The sequence below is a fragment of the Urtica dioica genome, chromosome 1 (assembly GCF_054948205.1).
Source record: "Urtica dioica subsp. dioica isolate 48M chromosome 1, U.dioica_male_clone48M_v1_H2, whole genome shotgun sequence".
Lineage (NCBI taxonomy): Eukaryota > Viridiplantae > Streptophyta > Magnoliopsida > Rosales > Urticaceae > Urtica > Urtica dioica.
This window is the reverse complement of record NC_142756.1, coordinates 19,025,887-19,050,737: the sequence shown is the minus strand read 5'-3', so window position 1 is coordinate 19,050,737 and position 24,851 is coordinate 19,025,887. Positions and strand designations below refer to the sequence as shown.

The 24,851-nt window shown below is 39.0% G+C and overlaps 2 protein-coding genes across 3 annotated transcripts; both read left to right on the top strand.

Moving 5' to 3' along the window:
• The first annotated feature begins 9,263 nt into the window (after positions 1-9,263).
• Positions 9,264-12,995, top strand: LOC149407690 (actin-related protein 5-like). Of its 2 annotated transcripts, none has more exons than XM_089627101.1 (8): positions 9,264-9,274; positions 9,766-9,877; positions 10,182-10,291; positions 10,408-10,517; positions 10,598-10,688; positions 10,817-11,251; positions 11,331-11,458; positions 11,569-12,995. In XM_089627101.1, exons 2-8 carry the CDS (start codon positions 9,835-9,837, stop codon positions 11,576-11,578), a joined length of 927 nt encoding a protein of 308 aa, XP_089483227.1. In that variant the 5' UTR covers positions 9,264-9,274; positions 9,766-9,834; the 3' UTR covers positions 11,579-12,995. The 2 variants fall into 2 exon arrangements, with proteins under 2 accessions (XP_089483227.1, XP_089483219.1); XM_089627093.1 differs by having other exon boundaries at positions 11,541-12,995.
• Positions 11,768-13,157, top strand: LOC149407689 (uncharacterized). Its single transcript, XM_089621456.1, has 3 exons — positions 11,768-12,196; positions 12,309-12,501; positions 13,108-13,157. The coding sequence occupies exons 1-3, from the start codon at positions 11,768-11,770 to the stop codon at positions 13,155-13,157; spliced, it is 672 nt and encodes a 223-aa protein (XP_089477582.1).
• The last annotated feature ends 11,694 nt before the right edge of the window (positions 13,158-24,851 follow it).

The window sequence follows — 24,851 nt, the reverse complement described above, 5'->3', positions numbered from 1 at the left end:
GAACATCGACCCAATAAGGGTTCCAAAGCGACAACGAAGACAACCAATTAACCCCGCACGAAGCAAAGCACTCAAAAAGGAGGTGGATAAGCTGATCGATAACAGCTTCATAAGGGAATCTAAGTACCCCACTTGGGTATCGAATCCCGTGCTAGTCCCAAAACCAGGAGAAAACAATTGGAGAACATGCATCGACTTCACCAACGTAAATGATGCTTGCCCTAAAGATAGCTTTCCTTTGTCTCGAATCGATCAACTCGTCGATGCCACGGCTGGGCATAAACTCTTAAGCTTTCTCGATGCGTACTCAGGATACAACCAGATCCCGATGTATCCCCCAGACCAGGAGCATACCACGTTCATCACAGATAGAGGGCTCTACTGTTACACCGCCATGCCTTTTGGCTTAAAGAACGCAGGAGCAACTTACCAAAGGCTCATGAATCTAATGTTCAAAGAGCTAATCGGAAAAACGGTAGAGGTATACATCGATGACATGCTAGTCAAGAGTACGGAAGCGACCGATCACGTACAACATTTAAAGGAGGTATTCAACATATTGAGAACCTTCAATTTGAAGCTCAATCCTTTCAAATGCGTTTTTGGGGTCTAGTCTGGAAAATTCCTCGGGTTCATGGTCAGTCAAAGAGGAATCGAAGCAAACCCGAAGAAAATACAAGCTCTCATCGACATGGTTCCCCCTCGAACCAAAAAAGAGATGCAGAAGCTGATTGGATGCATCGCAGCCTTGAGCCGATTCATATCACGATCCACTGACAAATGCCTTCCCTTCTTCAACGCACTTCAAGGAGCGAAGCCATTCGAGTGGAATGAAGACTGCAATCAAGCCTTCACAGCATTGAAAGAATATCTCGGAGCAACCTCTTTGTTGTCAAAACCTCTACAAGGTGAAAAGCTGCTAGTATATCTTGCGGTATCCGATGCGGCAGTCAGTTCAGTTCTCATCAGAGAGATTGGAGGAGTCCAATTTCCAGTTTACTACGTAAGCAAGAGAGTCCTCGACCCCGAGACTCAATATCCGCAAATGGAGAAACTCGCTCTCGCACTAATAGTATCGGGTAGGAAATTAAGACATTATTTCCTCTCTCACCCGATCAAAGTACTAACAAACTTCCCCTTGAAGAATGTGCTTCGAAAACCTGACTTTGCAGGACGAATGCTCAAATGGTCAGTCGAACTCTCAGAGTTCAGCATCTCCTATCGACCGCGAAATGCCATCAAAGGGCAAGCATTGGTAGACTTCATCGCAGAGTTCACCATCAATGCGGACAAACGACCGACACAAAACGAGAATCCCCGCTGGAAATTCTACGTGGACGGGTCGTCAAACATCAATGGAGCGAGGGCAGGGTTGATGCTGGTAAGTCCAGACGGTCATCACATCGGAAGTGCACTCAGATTCAATTTTCGAGCTTCGAGCAATGAAGCAGAGTATGAAGCCATCATCGCGGGTCTGAGATTGGCAAAGGAACTCAAAGTCGAAGCTATATCCGTTTACAGGGACTCACAATTAATCGTCAGCCAGATCTTAGGAGAATTTCAAGCTCGTGATGATCGGATGATATGTTACCTTAACATAGCCCGAGCATTGCTGCAAGACTTCACTGAGCATGAAATCATCCACATCCTACGATTAGACAACGCTAATGCGGACGCCCTGGCCAAACTCGCAACTAGTCGAGATGCCGAGCTGCTCTAAATAATCCCCCTCGAAGTGCTATCCGAGCCTAGTATCTCCCCTCGAGAAGAAATCATGTTTGATGACCACGAGCCTTCGTGGATGGATCCCATCAGAGCCTACCTCGAGCATGATCTCTTGCCATCCGATAAGTTGGAAACTAGGCGACTGAAGTTCCGAGCAGTTTGTTTTGTTATAGTCAACAATAGACTATACAAACAAGGGTTTTCGCAACCACTACTACGATGCCTAGCAAAATCAGAGTCCGATGAAGTCCTGAAGGAGATGCATGAATGGGAATGTGGAAACCACTCAGCGGGTCGAGCGTTGGCCTTTAAAGTCCTACATCAAGGATACTACTGGCCTATGATGAAAGAAGAAGCCGAGAACTACGCCAAACGATGTGTCAATTGCCAAAAATGCTCACACGTGCCCCGAGCACAAGAAAAGTATTTAACCTCGATTTAAAGTCCTATCCCCTTTGGGAAATGGGGAATCGACATAATTGGCCCCTTGCCAACCTCTCGAGGAGGACGAAAATACGCAGTAGTAGCTGTCGATTACTTCCCTAAATGGGCTGAAGCCAAAGCCCTAGTCCACATTGACACTTCGGCTATCATCTCCTTCATTAGGGAAAACATCGTACATCGACACGGAGTCCCTTACTCACTCGTATCCGATAACGGTCTACAGTTCGACAACGACGAGATAAGCAACTTATGTGACCAATACAGGATTAAGAAAAACTTTTCTTCTCCAATCCGACCACAAGCCAACGACAAGGTCGAAGCGATAAATAAGATTATCAAAACATTCTTGCGCAGAAAATTGGAGAAGAAAAAAGGAGAATGGGCTGACAAACTTTCAGAGGTGTTGTTCGCTTATCGCACCACGAGAACGACCTCGACGGGAGAAACTCCTCATTCCTTAGCTTATGGCTCTGAAGCCCTGCTACCCGTCGAACTCCAAATTCCCTCACATCAAGTAGCCACCTTCGACGAAGGTGAAAACTCAATGCTGGTAGCTTCCTCGAAGAAAAAAGGGATCGAGCACAGTTACACATTGTCGCGCCCCAGTGCCAAGTCGCTCGATACTATGACTCCAAAGTGCGACCTCGAAGCTTCAACATCGGAGATCTAGTACTTCGAAGAACTGCTCCCAACACTCGAGACAAGCAAGCTGGAGTTCTTGGAGCAACGTGGGAAGGGCCCTACATCATCAGAGGAGTTGAACGACCAGGGACATACCTACTCGAAGATCTCGATCACCGATTCATCAAACATTTGTGGCACATCGAGCATCTAAAAAAGTATTATCAATAGACTAATTGTAATTTATATGTACACCCCCACTTGGGTTAACATCAATAAAATTATTCTTTCAGTCTTAATTTCTTTGTCACTACATCCCTTATGAAAATACTTTCAAATCAGCAGAAAAGTTTCGAATACTAAAGTTTGAAATTGCTAAGTCACATTAAAGTCGACAAGATTTGAAGACACTAAAGTCAAAACCCGACACTAAAGTCGAAAACAATTTTTGAAAAGACACTAAAGTCAATTAGATGAAACAGACTCGAACTAATTAAAAATAGATCAAGTCTGGGGGGCAAGGCAATAACCCTCGAATTTAAACCGGTCACTAAATTCGTTCATCACAAAAAAATTTCAAAAATTTCCTAAGTCATCATAAGTATAAAACAAACATTGCAAAATATATGATACACCAATCAGGCACGATACAAACAAACGAATTAATGCTCGATCACGAAAAAGTAATTCGAAGATAATAAATCAAAGTGCAAATATAAATCGATAAAGCTCAACCACGAGCAATTGTTAATTACAGATACCAAGAGTCTTTATAGACCAAAAAAAAAGTAGTAATCAACTATTACAAAATAACCCTGCATACATGGACTTCATCTCTCCTTCTCATTCCGCTTTGGTCTTCTCTCCCTCAGCTTCGACCCCCATCATGACGGTTTCCTCGGGAGATGACGTCAACCCGACAATCGAATCAAAGTCGATCTCAGGATGAGACGAAAACTTATCTTTGATAACCTTTGTGGTTTCTTCCATGATAGATTCTTGGTGTTCCACAAAAGCCAGAAACGCCAAATACTCCACAAATGATTCAGAAGAACGGCGCCTGAAGTCTACTTCAGCAACCTTTAACTGACGTTCAAAATCAGCCCTCGAGGCCTCAGCTCGAGACTCGGATTCCACAAGCTTTGACACTGCGTCCGCCAAAGAGGTCTCCTTCGAGGAACATAACGAACTCAAACGTTCGGTCTCAGAAAATAGAGACTCCCTCGAAGCCTCACACCCACCGAGCGACCCCTTCAAAGCGGAGATGAGTTGGACATCGGCGACCTCCTTACCCTCTTCCAAAAGAGAACATCGGGAGTTGAGAGACTCAAGTTCCGACGCAATAGCTCGAGAGGCAGAGTGCATAGTCTGGGAGAGACGAAGGGTATGAAGAAGAGTACGCAAAAAAAAAAAAAGATATCGGTATGACTAATCAACAAACAGGAAAAACTGAATAAAAAACAGGCGAAAAATTGTACCATAGCTGAGTGGAAAGTGATAGAGCTCAGAGACTCTCGACCCTCTCGGGAGAAGACAACTTCACTTTCGGTGGAGGGAATGTCAAGTCGAAAAAACCGAAGCTGGTCCACAAGAGCAGCAATGTCAGCGTCACGCGGTGCCTCTTCAGATCCCGACTCATTGCCCACCGAAGCCTCCGGAGCATGAGAAGCCTCCTCGACCGCCTCCGAAGCACGAGGAACCCCCGTAACTTCCAGAGAAGGCATCGGCACCGAGGTCGATGTAGAGGAAGTTTTTCTTTTCTTCGTCGGTCTGCTTTGTGAAGGCGGCGGCTCAGGTCCCGAGGGGTCAATCGATGGAAGAGGAGGAGGCGAACCGACATTCACTCAAATCTTTGGCATGGTTTTGTGATTGGTTATTCGACCTTCTCAAATTTCCTTAAAATCCCTAGTCGATTCAGAGAGGTTGAAGGCCTCGTTAATCTACGAGTGTTGAACGACAGTAAGGACGAGAGAAGATGATCGCTCGTGAAAAACTACAAAACAACAAGGAAGAGTTAGAGCGAGAATAAGAGTATAGAGTAAACGAGCATGAAAGCACAAAGAACCTACTCGGGTCCCTAAACCAGGTACACACTCTCGCGACACCATTATGATCACATAGAGTGTCCCATAGGCCTTCGACCCAGAAAAAGTTGGTCTTCCAAGGATCACTTGAAGTTGAAAGACCGGTAATTAACGCAGTATCATTACGATAAGGGGATAAATAATACATTCCCTTACTATTCCTCAACTTCATTAACTTATATGTCGTTGTAAACTCTTCTAGAGTAAGCGGCTCAAAGCCTCGGTCCTCCCACAAGAACATTCCTATCGCCGCTCGATAGATGTTCGGCGCTAGCTGCATCGGGGCAATCCCATACCAGAGTAGCAAATCGCGAAGGAACTTCAACATGAGAAGATGAGCCCCATCATACAAAATTCTCTGCAAAAGGCCACGCACACGGTCGGGGGATAGCACGACCTCTCCAAGGAGTGGGGGCAGCGGAACTTAATTACCCCCGGAACATCGAACTCATTCCTCCACTTCTTGAGGACCTTGTCAGTCACCGTCGACCGTATCCATCGAGTGGAATAATTAGTCTTCTTTGCCGCTACGCAAAGAAGGTCAGCTATTGGCACGGAAGGGTCGAGAGGAACATCCCAGGTATCATCAGTCTCTGAAACAAAATAGATGAAGTCTCGAGCCTGAGCGTCATCTTCGGAGACGAAACCGAAATAATCCTCAAGACCAACATCGTCGTCTGGGATGTCTACGATGTTAGAAATGGCAACAACATTTCTGTTGTCGCTACAGCAATCGGAGGAGGACGAGATCTTGATCGGTCTCCGGGCCTTAGATTTCACTCGACACGGTCCCATCGGATTTCTCTCAGGATCCACAGTCGAAGCTTCGATGCGGAAGCATCTTTCTCTAAGGGTCCTTCCAGCCTCGAGAATCCTCGAGCCTCTCTCTCTGATGCTCCTTCTAGTCTCTCCGAGGTCAGACATCTGACAAAAAAAAAAGACAGCAAAGTGAAAAATCAGAACCTCGGAGGCTGGAGGACCATTTTGAGAGGATAAGAAAACACCAAGTTTTCTAAACACTTCAGACTCAGAAGAGATCCAAGTCTTCAAATTCAAAGAAACCTTAGTTTCTGAGCGGTCAGAAGTTTAAAATCTGGGTTATAAAATGTCCAAAAGAAAATCCCTAATTTTCTGGGCATTAAAATGAAAACCCCAAATCTCGTCTTTTCAGAAAAAACCCAATCGTTATCTCAAATTAAAAACCCTAAACCCAGTCTGGGCATTTGAAAAATGCCCTTGGATAATTCCAAATGCAAAAAGAGCAGAAACACAAAAATCTTACCGTGTTTACAAGAAAGGGGATGAGTGTTGGAGAAAAAAGGGAGCGTCGCTGGGAAAATGATTAGAGCAGGGAGAAGAAAATCGTCGAAAATTTTTTAGATGAGAAGAAACGTGCTGAGAAAGAAATCCGAATGCGCAAATAGTGTGAAGGAGAAATCGAGATTCTTCTTTTAAAGCCCCAAAATCGAAGCGAAGAGACGCATGAAAAATCAATCGGCGCACAATTAATGTCTCTGACAGCGCGTCTTTTCAAAGCAGTGGGAATTGTTTCCCGCTTAAAATGAATAATCATTACTTATATCTATTAGTTTAGACCTCAAAGGTCGCGGCTAATAGTTAGGGGACAATTGTTATCACTCAAAATATGAAGGTTCATCCACATCAGCAGTACATCGAGGGATCGTTGTTATCCTTGATGACGTGGCACTAAACAGCCTCGATGACCACACAACCGAGAATCCTCGAAGACTCCTCGTCTTCGAGGAAGTCCAAAGCTTCGATGACCACTTGTCATTTATATTCCGAAAAATGTCTTCGACCCTACTCAACATCGCTCGCGAAGAGAGTCGAAGATAACCTTATCCAATTAAGGTTTTTAAACTTATAATTCGGAATAAATATAAATCGAATGTAGGGTGACGATAGAGCTTGACACCATCAACTACCCAATCTAATCTCAACAGGAGATTCGGGAATATCTCATATGTTTCAAATAATATGGAAAGAGATGAGATCTAATTTTGAATTCGCTACAATTTCTATAAATAGGAGGCCGACCAAAGGTATTAGGTAACCTGAAAAGAATTCCCAAAAAATTCACTCGTTATTTACAATTCCCTTAATTGAAAAACGAGCTCTGACTTAGGCAGAGCTCTCCTAACAGTGTTTTTTGCAGACCTCCCAGATCGTCGGCGACACTACTTTCCAGTGATCGACTGTTGACTAATTTCCGGCGTCAACATAAATATAATACTTTTTTGGGGTACTATCTTATTTAAAATTAGGCCTTCTAGTTAAATAATCATTTTATACAAATTATTTAACAAAATATACCAAGTTTGACCTAAGCTAGCAAACTAGCTACTTTTTCTAAAAATTCATTGAATACCTTTATAAATCGAGGTAAGTAAATTATATACTTAAATAATTTATATTTATTTATCGTTGCCGTATACAAAATCATCATATTTTAAAAATAAAAATAAAAATACAAACAAAAATTTATTAAAAAAATTCTAAAAACATAAGGTAAATAAATTATATACACTGAAAATAATATGTATATTAACGTTTAATTTCTCTTTAAAATTTGATTTTTGATATATGTTTATTTTGGCACTCTTATTTTTGTTTTTACATTCCGGCCCCTTATGTATATATTTTGTATTTAGCCTCCCAAAATTTCACAACTTTTACCGTTTTCGACAAATTTTTGGGATTTTTCGGAATTTGGGCCAAAATTTTGGTGAAATATCGGAAAGTACGGTGTGAAATTCGGGCAAGTAAAAACATAAAAATAAGGAACAAGAGGAAACAACAAAAAATTTGTGTAAAGAAACAGAGTGGGTAAAATATTAAACAAACAGTAAAACATGGGTATTTTATGTAAATTATAAAATAATTAATGGCATATGATTAAATTGTATTTTGTACGAACCAGACGACGGAGATGAACCGGCAAGTGAGACAATTACAGGGACGTTTCGTTTGAAGAGAGAGAAATGCCATTCACATCTCAAATCGATCGACAATCAGACTACGGTCTCTTCTCTCCCTCCACTCCCATCGTCATCGACAACGGCGCTTCCTATTTTCGAATCGGGTAACGCTTTTTTTTTTTTTTTACGTAGTCTCAAAACCCTAGAAACCTAAAAGCCTGGTTTTTGACGTCTTCTTCTTTGCAGATGGGCTGGCGAGACCGACCCTCGTGTCTTTTTCCGCAACATTGTTCAGCGACCTCGTCACAAGACCACTGGTCAGTTAGTTGTGACTTCTATGTTCTGTTTGTTTGGTTTGGTTGTTTAGAAATTGGACCGAGAAATTTATGGCCTTTTTTTTCTTTGAAGTAATGGGAATTGAAATTGGAGTGAGAAAGTTATGACCTTTATATGTTTTGAATGAGTTTGAGTTTGAGATTGGAATGAGAATGTTTGAATTTGGTTTGGTAGCTTGGAATAATAGAGTTGGGAAGTGTTTGAACAAATGGTTTTTTTAGTCAGATTTTTGGTTCTTGTAAGAACCCTTTAATAAGACAGTGGATTAAACACTTTTTAGCTCAATGTATTATTGAATTGAACTCCTTGTTGTCTTTTTTATTTCTTTTATAACAATCAATGAAAAAGAAAATGCACCACGTAAAGGCATTGCTTTATTTCTTTTTTGTTTCGTTTGTGTGATCATATGACCGTTTATCATTGAAACTGGTAAACTCGCGTGATATTGACAATCTTTAAAATGCTTTTTATTTTATGTTTGATAGAGTTGCTTGTTTGATCTTTAAGTACCGAGAAAGTATGAGTTTTGGATTTTCTGTTTTTTGGGTTAGAAGAGTTCGATTACTACGAGTTTGGTTTTCTTATCTTATCCTGATTTGGGATTTTGATTGCAACACAGGTGAAACTGTCACCATTGTTGGTGACCATGATCCTGCGCTTCTCAAATACTTTGACTGCACTCGCTCGGGACCTCGGTCGGCTTTCGACAACAATGTTGTTTTCCAGTTTGAAATAATGGAATACGTAAAGCTTCTTCTTGCTATTCATTTCGTAGTTTACATTATAATCACGATGGCTTTCTTTTTTGACGGTTCAATTCCATGGTTTTTCAAACGAATGTTTGACATCCAGAAATATAAATCACTCTGCAGTGTTTCATATGTCATTGTTTGAAATAGATTTAAGACCCCTTATATTGTCTGAAATTCTTTGTTCGTCTAGAAATCTACAAGTGACACAATAACTCATTTTCGTTTCTGTTTTCTTATTATAACCCTAGCATTTATGGGTGTATGCTTATGTTATTCTTATAATTTCATGTCACAACATATCGTCTGACTTATTCTTATATCTGGGCAGATATTTGACTTTGCCTTTGATCGTATGGGTGCAGATGCATAACAGGTATGATTAATAGGGGATTTTTTTTTTTCCACTGCAAGGCCAGTGACCATTTCGGCTACAGCTTAGTATTGTTTTCACCATAGATACATTCTCGTCTAAATATTTTATGTTGGTCTGTACTGAAAATGTCAGTGTTTTACCGGAGCATTGTTGGCTTCTAGGTGGTTTTTGTGTGGCAGTTGGGTGTTTAATGTTTTCCTTTTGACATGTATATATATATATATATATATATATATATATATATATATATATATATATATTTATATATATATATATATATATATATATATATATATATATATATATACATCACTGTGATTCTGCTACATCTTGATTTCGAATGGGATAGAATGTAAAATTAGCGTGACAGTTGCATGGCCATTATTCAGCTATTGTTCCTTACTCTGTAATAGACTCATAAATTTTTCCGGCAATTGATTTTTGTCATTTGATTACAATCACTCTGACCTTTGATTTGGTTTTATTTAAAGGCAGAGCAGATTGATCATCCAATCCTGATAACTGAATGTGTATGCAACCCCGTTCATTCTCGGAGTAAAATGGCTGAAATTTTATTTGAGACTTATGGAGTTCCTTCAATCGGTAACGAACAATAACTTGTTCCTGAGAATTATCCTCTATTCTCTAGTGGGTGGGCTATATAGTTAATGTACGTGGGAGATTCTTGATCTTGGCTTTGACAATTGGGATGAAAAGGGAAAATTAAAAATGTTTATCCTAAATTCCATGGGCATGTCAGATTGTTATTAGTTATTAGATTAAGCCTGGTTCACCGGAAATACAACTGCAGTCATTTGTTTCTGCGGATTAATATATTCTGTACTTCTCTTTGTACTTTTTATTTATTTTTCACTCTGATTCCCTTTTCTTTTTACTGTTTTCACAGCCTTTGGCGTTGATGCCGCGTTCAGCTATAAGTACAATCAACAACGTGGGATTTGTGATAAAGATGGTCATGCTCTCTGCCCTGGCTTTACTACAACTCATGTTCTCCCGGTATGATTCCTTCTAGACTCGATATTTTGTTAATTGCATCTAATGAAATGAATATTTGTATCTTCAAGTATCAGAAAATACTCTACAAAATGTCCCAAGCTTTCTCGGTTTTGCAGTTTGTCGATGGCGAGCCAGTTTATCATGGATGCTCGAGGACTAACATCGGCGGATACCACGTGACTGATTATCTGAAGCAACTTCTTTCACTCAAGTTCCCCCACCACACGTGAGTGTAAATCAAATGAAATATTATGGTGGTTTCAAGTGGTTGTAGATTTTCTAATAATGCAATTTAAACTTCAAAAGGGCAAGGCTTACGTGGGACAAGGTCGAAGACCTAAAACTGGAACACTGTTATATTTCTCAAGACTACGTTTCAGAAGCTCAATTATTTCAGGTTCTGATAATTGTACTTCTACCCATGTCCTCTTTTTTTTTCTTCCCCTCTTTTCATTATGCATCACAAACTCTAAACAAAATATGTAATTTTATTTTTTTTTTATTTTTATATATATGTTTCGGCAGAAAGGAACCAAGGAAGCTGAAGAGAAAACGAGGTGCTGGCAGCTCCCGTGGGTCCCGCCTCCGACCGAGCCGCTCCCCTCCGAAGAAGAGATCGCGAGGAAGGCGGCCATAAAGGAGAAACAAGGCCAACGGCTGAGAGAGATGGCCGAGGCAAAGAGGTCTTCGAGAATAAACGAGCTCGAGAATGAGCTGAACGGCTTGGAATTCGTACTGAAGCAGCTCGAGCAAGTGGCCCAAGATGACGTCCAGTCTTTCCTTTCGGTCACTGGATACGTCTCGAAGAACGAAGTCGAAGCCGCCACTTCGAAGGTCACTCAGTCTCTGCGAAAGGCCAAAGGGGAACCAAAGTATGAGCAAGCAGAGACCGAGGATCCCACTTCGACCGAAAAATTCCCTCTTATCAACATCCCTGACAACGCTCTGACTGCAGAGCAGGTATATATATATATATACTTTCTTTATCACTTCCAAACTTCTCCGTTGTCTTATATATTTATCCTTCTCGTGTAAACAGCTCAAGGAAAAGAAAAGACAGCTGTTTCTCAAGACCACATCTGAAGGACGACAACGGGCCAAGCAGAAGCGTCAAGAGGAAGAAATGGAGCGAGAACGGAGGAACCAGGAAGATGAAGTGAAACTTTTGTACGTACTGACCGACCGACCGCATAGTTTCTCAGTATTTATTTATTTGTTTGTTGTGTTGTAACTTTCTTGGTGATCCCAGGGAAAACCCCGAGCTTTATTTGGAGCAGTTGCATGTGAAATACAAGGAACTTTCGGAGGACACACGAACGGAAACAACATGTCGGGAGGCAATCGTGGGTTTACTTCTTGACAAGGTTAAAGGAATCAATCGGGGAGAGGTCACATCAGGTCATAGTGTCTGACAGGAACGCGGGAATCATTAACAGTGTGAAAAAAGTTTTCACTAACTCAGACCATGGTTATTGCATGTTTCATCTTTTGAAGAACGTGAAGAACCAAATCAAAGGTCTATCAAAAGAGGTGAATTGGACGTTCTATGCTGCAGCAAAGGCATACACGTATGCAGAGTTTGAAAAGTATATGCTTATGATAGATGAGGAAGATCCAAGAGTCCGAGCGTATCTTCAGAACGACGTAGGTCACGAAAAATGGGCTCGTAGTTTCTACACGGAGAAGAGGTACTCAATAATGACATCAAACAATGCCGAGTCGCTGAATGCAATGAATGTCAAACCGAGAGAGTTCTCTATTGCCAAGCTATTTGATTTTCTCCGGAAGAGGATGAGTAAATGGTTTTACGAACGTAGAGAAAAAGCGTTGGGAACGTTGACGATCCTTTGCGTTGACGCGAATAAAAAGCTTGAAGAATACCATGCTAAATCTACTGGAATGGGGGTACGTAATAGGCATTCAATTTTAAATTTTTTTTATAATATGTTGTTTAATATAACCCGTAAACAAAATGGTATTGGGTGTGGAACATGTGCATCCATAATCGGTGTACGAGTTTGAAGTCGTTGATAGAGAGGGGCAAAAGTGGGCTGTAAATTTGAGAGAGAAGACATGTAGTTGCCGTGTCTTTCAAACTGACAACTTTATCTGTCCCCACGGCATTGCGGCTTGCGGTTTTCGAAACTTCGCAGTTGAGAAGTACATATCAAATTACTACACCACCGAATATTGGAGAAGTTCTTATGCAGGTGTAATTCATTCAATTGGCAGCGATGAGTCGTGGAATTTTCCAGAGGAACTCACGCAAAAAATAGTAAATCCACCTCAAGTTGCGGCTCGTGCCGCCGAAAGACCGAAAAAGAAAAGAATACCCTCTCATAGGAAGGGGATGACGATAGAAGGAATAAATGCAGTCGGTGTGGTGGAGTAGGACATAATCGAACCACATGTCGCAACGCGATCCCGACCCGCCATAGCCGACACCGAACATGAGTTCGATTGTGCCTTTTTTTTAGATTTTTTATTTGATGTACCAATTTAGAGTTGTACTTTACTTACTTTATTTCTTATTTAGTTTGTTATGGATTTTTATATTTCTCATTCGTGACGTTTTAGTCCCATTAAACAATCCGTGTAGAAGTCACGAAATCCCATATTTACGTGACGTAAACGTCACGAAATCTATTGTTTAACTGACAGAGAAGTCACGAAATCCCAATTATTCGTGACATAGAAGTCACGACATCCAATTTTTTCGTGATATAGAAGTCACGACATCATCATTTTTCTTGACATAAAAGTCACGAAGTCCGCGCCATTTTCGTGAACCATGATATCTTTCGCTGTTTTGACAGAGTTGGTAATTGGGATATGGACATTTAATAGCATCTACTGCGAAAAATAGCATAGCAATAAATGGCATTAATAGCAATTAAATTACTGAACAACCAACTTTGGAAGTTAGGTAAGAATATTTATTTTAGCATTTACTTACTACAAAAGTTAGGTAAGGAATCCTCATATTTATCCGACCTTTGATATTTACCTCATATCAAACTGATAATATTGTTCGAAAGAGTCTAACGGTGAAATGGACGCTAAAGATCCAACGACGAAGGGAAACGATTCGAGTAAAAAGGTGTCGACGATGAATGAGATGTCGGAGATGCCTTCAGGAAGTGCAAACTCGACCGCGAGATATTACATAATTCCATCTCCGCGCCCTCTCAGGAAATTAAAGAAGCGTCATTACATGAGCGACGCTGAATTCAACGAGTATGTAGAGACGCATGCAGGTGAGGATTACAAAACTCCGGTTTTGATGGCTAACTCCGTTCTTCTCGAAATATTCGGCGAGAATTGGGAGGAATTTTTGAAATCAAATGGAGCTATTGTCGAAGACCATAAAGATTTGCCGTCTTGCCAAAGGGGGGTGGACGGAAAGAAATAAAATGTAGTTCGAGATGAGGTACTCAATATTTACAATGTTTTAATGTATTAATGTTTTAATGTTTAGACGATATCACATGTTTTAAAACTATTTGTATAATTCTCCTCCTATGTTCATATGTTTAAGACTTTTTCTTGATGTACTAATGTTGGGTATGGACTTTTTTTCTTCTTTCCAATTTCATGACTTGAAATCACCATTCATAACAATCATTGATCCCCTACGACGGATTTAATGAAAAGAAGAAGAGATTTCCCATTAAATTCCATCAAATGGAACAATTTCGTGACTGGTATGTCACGAAAAGGTACCGTTTCGTGACTTGAAGATTTTTGTTTCGTGACAAGAATGTCACGAAATCCTCATTTTTCGTGACAGGAACGTCACGAAGTCCCCATTTTTCGTGACAGGAACGTCACAAAATCCCCATTTTTTGTGACAGGAACGTCACGAAGTCCCCATTTTTCGTGACAGGAACGTCATGAGATCACCATTTTTCGTGACATAAAAGCCACGAAATCACCATTTTTCGTGACAGGAACGTCACGAAATGCGTACCAATTAACCGAACTCATGATCTATTTCGCTCATTTGATCTCGTTTGGTCCTCATAAATTTCCTTCTAGACTCTTAAATGAGTGGTTTTGGGAGGACTAACAACGCTATTAATCAATAAATTCCAACATTAAGGAGAAATTAGAGTTGAAAACGACATGTCGGACGACATGACATTCAACCTCATTCACCTATGTTCATATGTTTAGAGTACTTTAAATTCTGTCCCTTTGAGATGATGAAATGAGACAAATGAATGTATGTCAACAACACTTCACGATACAAAACACATTAGTTCGTCAAGACGTTCTAGGTAAGTAGAACTCACTTACCATTTATCCTTCTCATATTTCCTTGATATTCTAGGTAAGTAGAACGGCTGTCCATTTATTTTTCAAATTTTATCATTTTAATATTCATAACAACCATTGATCCCCTACAAAGGATTTAATGAAAAGAAGAAGAGATTTCTCATTAAATTCCATCAAAGGGAACAATTTCGTGACTGGTATGTCACGAAAAAGTACCGTTTCGTGACTTGAAGACTTCTGTTTCGTGACAGGAACGTCACAAAGCCCCCTTTTTTCGTGACAGAGAAGTAACGAATCCCAATTTTTCGTGACAGGAACGTCACGAAATCCCCATTTTTCGTGACAGGAACGTCACGAAGTCCCCATTTTTGTGACAGGAACGTCACGAGATCACCATTTTTCGTGACATAGAAGTCACGAAATAACCATTTTTCGTGACAGGAACGTCACGAAGTCCCCATTTTTCGTGACAGGAATGTCACGAGATGCGTACCAATTAAGTGACATCAAGAATCTATTTGACGTTGTTATGAAATCATATGAATTGTATTTAATATAATCACATCCAAAAGAGTATAGAGTTACATATTTAATAATTTACTGGCCCCTATACGTACGTATAAAACATAGACCATGTCTTCGTGACGACATTGTCACACAAATTCTAAAAAGGAGAATTAAGAGTCACACCGCCATCACAAAGACATTCCAAAAGAATACACTTCACCCTATTTATAAGATTTGGATCACTAATCACTTCTCCTACTTTCAATTCTCTTCGTCTGACTCAACATTGTTTGCGATCTTTAATGCCCTGTGCTTGTACAACTCGGTTGCCATCTTCTTTCTATACATGGAAATATTGTCTTGATGCAAACTACTGACCGGAATCCCATGGATCATAAATTCGGCGGCATTTACGCAAAACATGCCACAGTCTCCCATGTTCATGGTTGCTTACTAGTATTAAATATACATCAAAATAGAACATGATAAACAATTATGAGAAGAGATCTTACCCATTGGATTGTTGTGGCATAGGCGCTATTACTATTTTAAATGGCTTCGGGTTGCCATCTGCCAGACCGACGACGCCCAACACAATGGGGATAAAATCCGCCATCATCCGTATGCTATCACGAACATTGCGTGCATACTTCGAGTCCATAGAGTCGTATATTGTTAGCGATCTACGACTTAGGGAAATTACGACAAGGAGCCAGTGGTCCGGCACATGGACATGGACATAGATAGTGTTAACATTTGCCCATGGAGTGTTTGCAAAACCTGTTTTTTCGGCAGTTATGTAGTCAAGCACAACTAAATGGTCCGTCTAATCAAACACGTCCTTGTTCTTCGCTTTGGACCAAGCATCATGGCATCGGGTGAGCATTGGTAAAAAGTACGAGTTGGTTGTCGTAAACGGCTTTCGGACATTTCCATACTTCCCCTTCTTTCTCAAATAGTAGAAAATGACGTCCATATGCTGCAAAATAAAAAATTCACAGAAATCAGTGACATAGAAGTGTTCACTTCGTGATAATATTGTCACCAGATTCTTATCTTCATGTCGTGACAACAACACAATTTCTGGTGACAACGTTGTCACGTAGTAAATATTAACAACAAACAAATAAATGTAGTTGACTATTGAGTATGTAGAATAACAAGCGAAATCCAAGTGAATTCATTCAGAAATCCAGGTTCAGAAATTTATTGTCACGACATATAGAATTTATTACATGAAGTTCAAAAACCAAATAAAAAACACGTCACAACAAAGCTAGAAAAACCATGGTTTTATCTATTTACATTCACACAAACAAAAAACAATCCGAAGTGCAGTGGTGTTTGTCATCCTTGGCTCTAAAAAACCTGGTTGAGCGGACGTACCTCTCCCGTAAGCCACTCAACCGAGGTCCACAAAGAGTAAAACCAAGTCTTCGATGTAATCTCAACCACCGTAAAATGGAACGAGGGAAATAAATCTTCTTCTGCTGACTTGTACTTTGGACTGTTGAAAAATCACAAGTATTAGATCTCATTTTTATTTAAAATTAACAGACAATATATGTAAGAAGGAGAAAGATACTTACGCATTTTTGTGATTCGATTTAAGACCAACTTTAATCCATTTAACCATTGCTGCAATATCTCCCTCAGAAATCTCGTCTTTAGGGTAGGAGAATGGATAGACTGACGGTGGCCGAAGTGGTCGTGTGAACCTCGTAAACACAGCTGGCGCGGTTGTCGGTGTGAAGACCGCTGGCGCCCTCCTATGGCGAGTAGGCTTTTCATTTGATGATGAAATCATTATGAGCTTTCCAGGAATCTTCAACAACGAGGAACAGACCTCATCAGCCGCCTCTGGACGTGGCATAGGCGTTTTAGACTCCTGGGTCTCTTCGGCTGGGGTCTGGTCCTCGCCGCCATCAGCTTGCGTCTGGTTCCCGTCTACTTCTTTTGGCCCTTCATCTTCAGGACCTCTCCCACCGTCTTCGTCGTCTTCACCATCATCTTTGCATTTGCCTCCATCAGATGGTTGATCTTCATCATTTTTCTCGGTTTCTTCATCGTTGTTCAAATCTTCCTTGTCCTTATCATCTTCCTTGTTCTCTCTTTCTTCTTCTTCTTTTCCTTGTTGCTCTTCAACATCGCTGTCCTTCATGGGAACATCTGTCCCATTGTTCTCGGGCTCTTCTTCTTCGTTCATATTCTCTTCCTCCTTCACCTCCTCTTCATATTTCTGGAGGTTGACAAAATCATCTTCCTGAGAGACTTGTACTTCTTGCTTGTCCACAACCTCTTTCAAGGTTGCTGAAATGGCACGCATTTCCGTGGACAGCTGTTTCTTCCACTTCACAAAATCAAATCTGAAATCTTTCAGATCTTTTTCCAAGGCAGATAAGAGAATCTACGATGTACACAAATAGTTTTGTATTAGTGAGAATAGATTCACAAAATAAAGTTTTTACGTGACAGTAAAGTCACGAAATCAAGTATTTTCGTGACATCAATGTCACGAAATCAAGTATATTCGTGAGAATAAAGTCACGAAATCAAATATTTTCGTGACATTGATGTCACGAAATCAAGTATGTTCGTGAGAATAAAGTCACGAAATCAAATAATTTCGTGACATTCATGTCACGAAATCAAGTATGTTCGTGAGATTAATGTCACGAAATCAAGTATATTCGTGAGATGAAAGTCACGAAATCAAATACTTGAATTCCTGACTTTCATGTCACGACTATACTTGATTTCGTGACATTAGTCTCACGAATATACTTGATTTCGTGACTTTATTGTCACGAATCTATTTTATTTTGTGAGTTAAATGTCACGACAACATTACCTCGGTTGCTGATGTGGGGCATCCATACACTTTTTTCTTCTTCCCTTTCTTCTCAGAGGGGATCACAACAGTCATCGCTGACTCGATTTCACCACCAATCGGCTTGAATTCAATCTGGAAAACAGATTAATGTGGATAAGTAAAAAAAAATAGAAGTTAGTTAAATGTGCATGTTCTTATCAATCATATTCATACCTCTTGAAATTGAATTTTTTGGAGTTGAGACTCTAAGACCTTCCCTGATTTAGTAGCCCAACGCCTCACCAACGGCCTTGCATGGGCATCGGTATCGTGGCAAAGTCCAGGGCCACGAATCGTGGTATGCACTCGTAGCTCAAAATTTGGAGTGGGAGCACAAAACCCGATAAGTGGAGTTTTGGGTTCTTACCATCTTTGATGGTCTTGGCCTTGCTCACAAAGCCCTTGACAGAATCTAGAAAGAAGTCCCACGTGCGTTTTCCCATGGGTAATTGTTGAAAACCACCGAGTCGTTCACCATTTTTATGTAGCTATCGCATGGGAGGTTGACGGTCTTCTCGGCCGCCAGGAGTACGTTGTAAAGAAAGTGGAGGAGAAGTAGGCTCACTCTCCTCTCATCTGACCACTTCTTGCTGGTCTCAAGGACTGCAGCAATGTTGGCCCTTTTTCGGCCAAGCGCACCATTGCAGAAGGTGTCTTGGTATAGCCCTCCCTCAACCACATTGGCGTATCGTGGCTGCTCTCCGTAGTCGTCGCTGAATCTTAATCCTGTGATTAAAGAAAAGTGCTCTTTGGTGAACTCCCGGGGTTTCCCACCAATCTCCATGACTAGAGATTCGTTTGATGGACAGGCCCCGTCATTAAATCTCGATCTCAACACTAAGTGACTGATTATTTTGGATGATTTTGTGATACAGGGCATGTCCAGGAACTGCCCAAAACACGTTTTCTTGAATAGCTCTTTTTGGTTCGAGGCCATGCCCGTCTCCCTCTCGAACGCGTCCAAGTTTCCAAGGAAGTTGAATGAATACCCTTCTTCTATGTCTACTTCTTTTACCTTGCGTATGAAACCCTAGAAATTAGAAAATATAAAAGTTAGAACATTAAACAAAATATATACACTCAGTTTCGTGATAACACAGTCACGAAACCCATGAATTTGGTGACATTTATGTCATGAAACTTCGTGGTTTCGTGACAGAATTGTCACGAACTTCATGGGTATCGTGACTTGACTTGACTGTCACTTTATAACTATTAATAATTTCGTGACATAGGTGTCACAAAACCCTGAAATTTCGTGACACAATTGTCACGAAACCCAGAAATTTCATGACACAATTATCACGATACCCAGAAACGTTTGACACAAAACGATTCACAGAACCTACATCTAATATGAGCAAGCCTAGAAAAATCTAATTTTATTACAAAATACACACATAATCCCCAATAACACATAAAAAAATGATCACTTTTGTCAAACTAACAGGAGACAATAAACATGCAAATCATGAATCAACACAAAATCAAAGTTCAAACACACAATAAACATCCAAACCATGAATCAACACAAAATCCACGCAGAATCCCTAATAACATCAAACTAACAGTTTCATCAACACAAAATTAACATGCAAACTGAAAAGTTTTCAATTTTGTCACGAAATAAAAAATTAAGGAACCAAAAAACTGAAATCACGAATTGCAAGTAAAAAAAAATCTCACCTTGTGAGGTCTCTCGGATGTAGAAGGGACAGAGGACTCAGCATTTGAAGGCGACTCAACAACCACCTTCCTCTTCTTCTTCGGCGGCGCAAGAACCTTCTTCCATTTCTTCGCCGGGGAGTTTTCCGTTGGTGGCTCCGGGGCAAAAGCCACGCGCGGACTCCGACGCAGGGATGCATGGGTCACAGGAGGTGAAGTTTCAGCCGACGATTGAGGAAGACTCATCTTTTTAGGGTTAGGTTTTGGAAATTTTGGGGGGCGTTTGCTCGGCGAACTATTCTTTGTCTTCATTTCTTGGGCGAAGAATGGACGAGAGTGACAAAATGAGAGAGAGAGTGTTGGTTAATGGAAGTTGGACGGTTTTACTCTCTCTCTCTCTCTCTCTCTCTCTCTCTCTCTCTCTCTCTCTCTCTTCTGGTTAAACTGTCTCGGTGAATGAAGAACTGAAGAGGAAGGTGACGTGGAAGGAAGGTAAGTGGGAAATTGAATTGGGCTAACGTGTAAAGTGGGCTTAATAAGTGGGCCCGTTTCAGCTTAAAATCAGGACATTTCGTGACTTCTTATTTAAATTTTAATGCTCACGAGAGTAAAAGGGTAATTACATAAATCCAAATTAATTACGAAGTCCTGCCAAAAATGTAAAAAACTTTTTTTTACTCCTATTTAGAGCAATTTCCCTTAAGTAAAAGTCTATTCTTTTCAAAATTTAATTAAAAGTTTATTTTAGGTGGGTTTTTTTTTTTTTTTTTTTTTTTTTTTTTTTTTTTTTTTTTTTTTTTTTTTTTTTAATTGCCCTGTTCTTGTTTATTAAGTTTGTCATTGATGTATTAGAACATATTTTTGCGAGCTCAGATTCCGAATTCTTTCAAAAAAAAAAAAAACCTAGATTTCAAATCGTAGCTTCGAGTGAATTGGTAAGTTGAGATTTCTATTTTATTATTATTAGGTTATATTATTTATATTATTTTATTTGAATTTCATAATTACTTTGAATTTTTGTTTAATCGTTATGATTCTGGGTATTAATTCGATTTTATATATTTTTTGAGTTCTTCAATGTTGATTTTATGGTTTGGTGTTTAATGGAGTTCGTCCAGTTTGGATTCAATATATATATATATATATATATATATATATATATATATATATATATATATATATATATATATATATTGCGAAATGGTAAATTACGAATATACTGATGGCTATTATAAATCAGCCATAAACATGAATAATGTATTTTTGCCCGTTTTGAACAAAAAATGATTTGAACGGGTTTTTTCTTTTAAGAAGAGCATGTTGATTTCATAGAATACCTTTAGATTCGAAAATCGATTTACTTGCATTGTAGAAATCTTGCTCTCTAGGTAGCTTTTTTTTTTTTTTTTTTTTTTTTTTTTTTTTTTTAATATAAACTCTGTTTGTGTTTTAATGCACTTGATATTTCTATTATTTTGTTTGAATTTCGTAATTAGTTAATTTTTTTGTTTAATCGTTATAATTCTGGGTATCAATTCGATTTTATATCTTTTTTGAGTTCGTCAATATAGATTTCATCTTTGGGTTTTCTTCACTAGACTTCATCAAGTGTTAATTCGACATTTTTTTTTTTTTTTTTTTTTTTTTTTTTTTTTTTTGCGAAATAGCTAATTACGAATACATGGAGGTATATTATAAATCAACTATGAAAATCGATGAACGCATATGAATGTGTTTTCATCCCGTGTCTATTCAATTTTTTTGCGAAGTAGTTAATTACGAATATACGGAAGTGTATTATAAATCAACCACAAAATTTGTTGAATGCATTTGAACGTGTTTTCATACCGTGTCCATTTATTATTATTATTATTGTTTTTGCAAAATAGTTATTTACGGGTATACGGATGATGTATATTATAAATCAACCACAAAAACTGATGAACGCATTTGAACGTGTTTTCATCTAGTGTCGATTCAAATTTTTTGTGAAATAGTTGATTACGAATATACATATGAATATTATAAATCAACCACAAAAACTGGTGAACGCATTTGAACGCGTTTTGAACAAATAGTTTTGAGATTTTTAGTATTTTTAGATATAAAATAAACTTTTAATTAATTTAAAAGCTTTGTAAACTTTTATTTAAAGTCTATAGTCTAGATGAACGTATAGCCATTTTTTCCTTTAATTATTATTATTATTATTTTTGGTAAAAACTGATTTTCATAAAAAAAAAATGAAAATCAGTGACAACCAAACTAAACAAAACAACGGCTATTTTTGCCAACCGAAGCCATTAGCTTGATCAACACATTTGACCGTTGGATTTTTCCTTCTGATCTCTCCATAAGGCTCCCACAAAATAATACACAAAAAATAAAAAATAAAATTTATAAAAAAAAAACCCACAGTTCATTTCTGACGCTCTCAGTTCTGAAGCCTATATTTATGTTTGAAATTGAGACAAAAGTCCATTTTTAGATATTTTTAAAGTGTGAGGTCTATATATAGACAAAGAGAGTCCACGTTGCTTCTCATTATTTTCAGTAGTAGCAAGCGATGGGGTCGTTTTATCCCATTTTTAGACCAATCACGACCACTCACACACACATTACTGGATATGGAAGAGGAAACTAGTTAAGATAGGTAAAAATACCTTCAATTCAGACAAAAAGAAGGAATCAGGTAGATATAATATAGATCCGGTCTGGCTTATACGTCGTCTATAGTTCGTAAAGACTACTAATACATGGAAATTTGGAGCAAAAATTAGTGGTAAAAAGATGTAATCTTTGTGTCATCACTTACATAGAGCTATAGAGAATTCGGTTATAATTTTATTTATAAAAAGGAAAAAAGAAAAAGAAAAAAAAGAGGAGCAAATACGGATATAATATTATTTTTATTTAATTAGCCCTAAGGCTAGGCAACACGCTTGGATGCAGTTCCAATATATAATCACATCACGATAATAATATTAACTATATTTAACGAGAATTTCGGACCAGCAGTTTGTATAATACTTAGATCCAGGGCATTGGATAACCCTTGTTGCATCCTTATTAACGCACGCCCGCACTTCATACAATTTATCGAGATCTGGACCCGAGCATATTATGGAGTGTGGTTTATACCCAAACTCGAGATCAAAGGCTACTCTAATCAGCGTTTCGCTGTAAACCACACCTGCCTTAGGCACAATTCCTGCACCATCTAGCATTCTAGTGATGTTAATCTGTGTTTTGCGCCATAAACCGAGATCAAAATAGCCAATCTGATCATACTTTGAATCGGAACAAGTTTCGTGCTTGCCCCATTGGTAAGACCAAAATTTCATACCGTCGCTGCTCGGACATTACGTCCGGCCACTCCTTTTGCATTCTTTTTAATTGTTCTGGTGCCATCTGCATGATAAAAACCAATTTTTATTATTTTGATTTCATTGATTAAAACAGGCCCGGCTCAACCTTCCTTAACAATATTTAAAAAATGTATCTTTAAAAAATTAATAATAATTAAATATTAAATTAAAAATATATGTAATTAGATATCATGAAAACTACTTCATATGCCACGTGGAACTAAAGTTGTCAATTGGGCCGGGCCGGGCCATAGGCCCTTAGCAGGCCCGGGCCTAGGTCCAACCCGGCCCAATAATGAAGGGGCCCGGGTCGGCCCAACCCAAAGTAGAAAATCATCATGACCAGCCCGGGCCCAGGCACAAGGCCCTCTGGTTCACGGGCCGGGTCTGATCCTGGGTCTGGTCCTAGGCCGGGTCTGGGCTTGGTTCAAGTTTGGTCTTGGGCCTTGTTTGGGGTTTATTTTGGGTCTGTTTTGAGCTATTTTGGGCTTTTTTTTAAAAGGTCTTGTTTTGGGCTATTTGTTTTTTTAATTGTTTGACTGCTTAAGGGCCTATTTTGAGATTGAGATTGATTTGTATTTTTTTTTGTATATAAAACACTGATAAATTATAAAAACAAAATTCCCCAAAAAAAATTATTTCATAAATATAAAAAGAATGACAATACTTAACCGCCTTCATTAAAAACTTTTCTAAGTAAACCCCAGAAGATCGGGATAAAAACTTAGTGAAGGAAAAGAGTACGGTTTGAATAAATAAAAAATTACATGTGACTACTTAAAGAAGCATAAACTTCATTCTCTAATATTGTAAAGTACAATATTCATTCTCTAATATTGTAAAGTACGTCGCAATCGAGTTTTTATAACTGTTTTGTTTTCGCCTTCTTGCATCCTCTCAATCCTTTTAAACATGTTAGGCCTTCTACAATATCTTGACTCATTGTTGATCTTCTGTCGTCGAGAACATGGTTGCTTACACTAAATTCTTGCTCTGACGCAACACTTAATACCGGAGTGGCAAGAATGTGTCGGGCAATTAAGGACAGTGTCGGAAAACACTCTTGTTTGTTTTTTCACCATTCTAGAATATCCAATTCGTCTGGATTCTCTGTGTAAAATTAAGTTTCCAAATATTTCACAAGCTTGGAAGATGATGTTTGAGAAGATGATGACGACGAATAATGTCTCGAATTATGAATCAGATAATACTTCCAAATAGTATACACCAGATAATACTTTTGTGCCTTTGCAAAATACTTCCAAAAATCCATGGAAGTAATAAACCAGATCTCACTCGTAGTTCTCAATCTGATAAATAAAGATGTACAACTGTATCAAATAAGTCTATTGACTTTATATAGAGAATATTATATACAAAATGAACGATTTAGACAATTAAACACTAGGAGCTATAATATTATATATTTTTCTACTTTATTTTAAACAAGTGTAAGTATTATTGATAATATTATATATATATATATATATATATATATATATATATATATACATATATACATATATTTAGAGAACAAAAAAATTGGGCCTCAAACGGGCTTGTGCCTGGGCCGTGCCTGGTCCGTGCTGGTTCTGTACCTGGGCCGTGCCGGTTCTGTGCTTTTCAAGGGCTTTGGGCCGGACTCGGATTTTGGGCCTAAAACGAAAGCCCAAACCAGGACCAATTTAAAAACCGGCCCGACCCGGCCCTTCTTTAATCCGGGTTGGGCCGGCCCAAAACCAATTAAAATAAGGGTCGGGCCGGGTGGCCCGCGGGCAGCCCGACCCAATTGACAGCAGTGCGCGTGATCGTGATCACAACCCAAAAACACCATTATATACCATCTTGCTCAAACATCGAATTAGTTGTC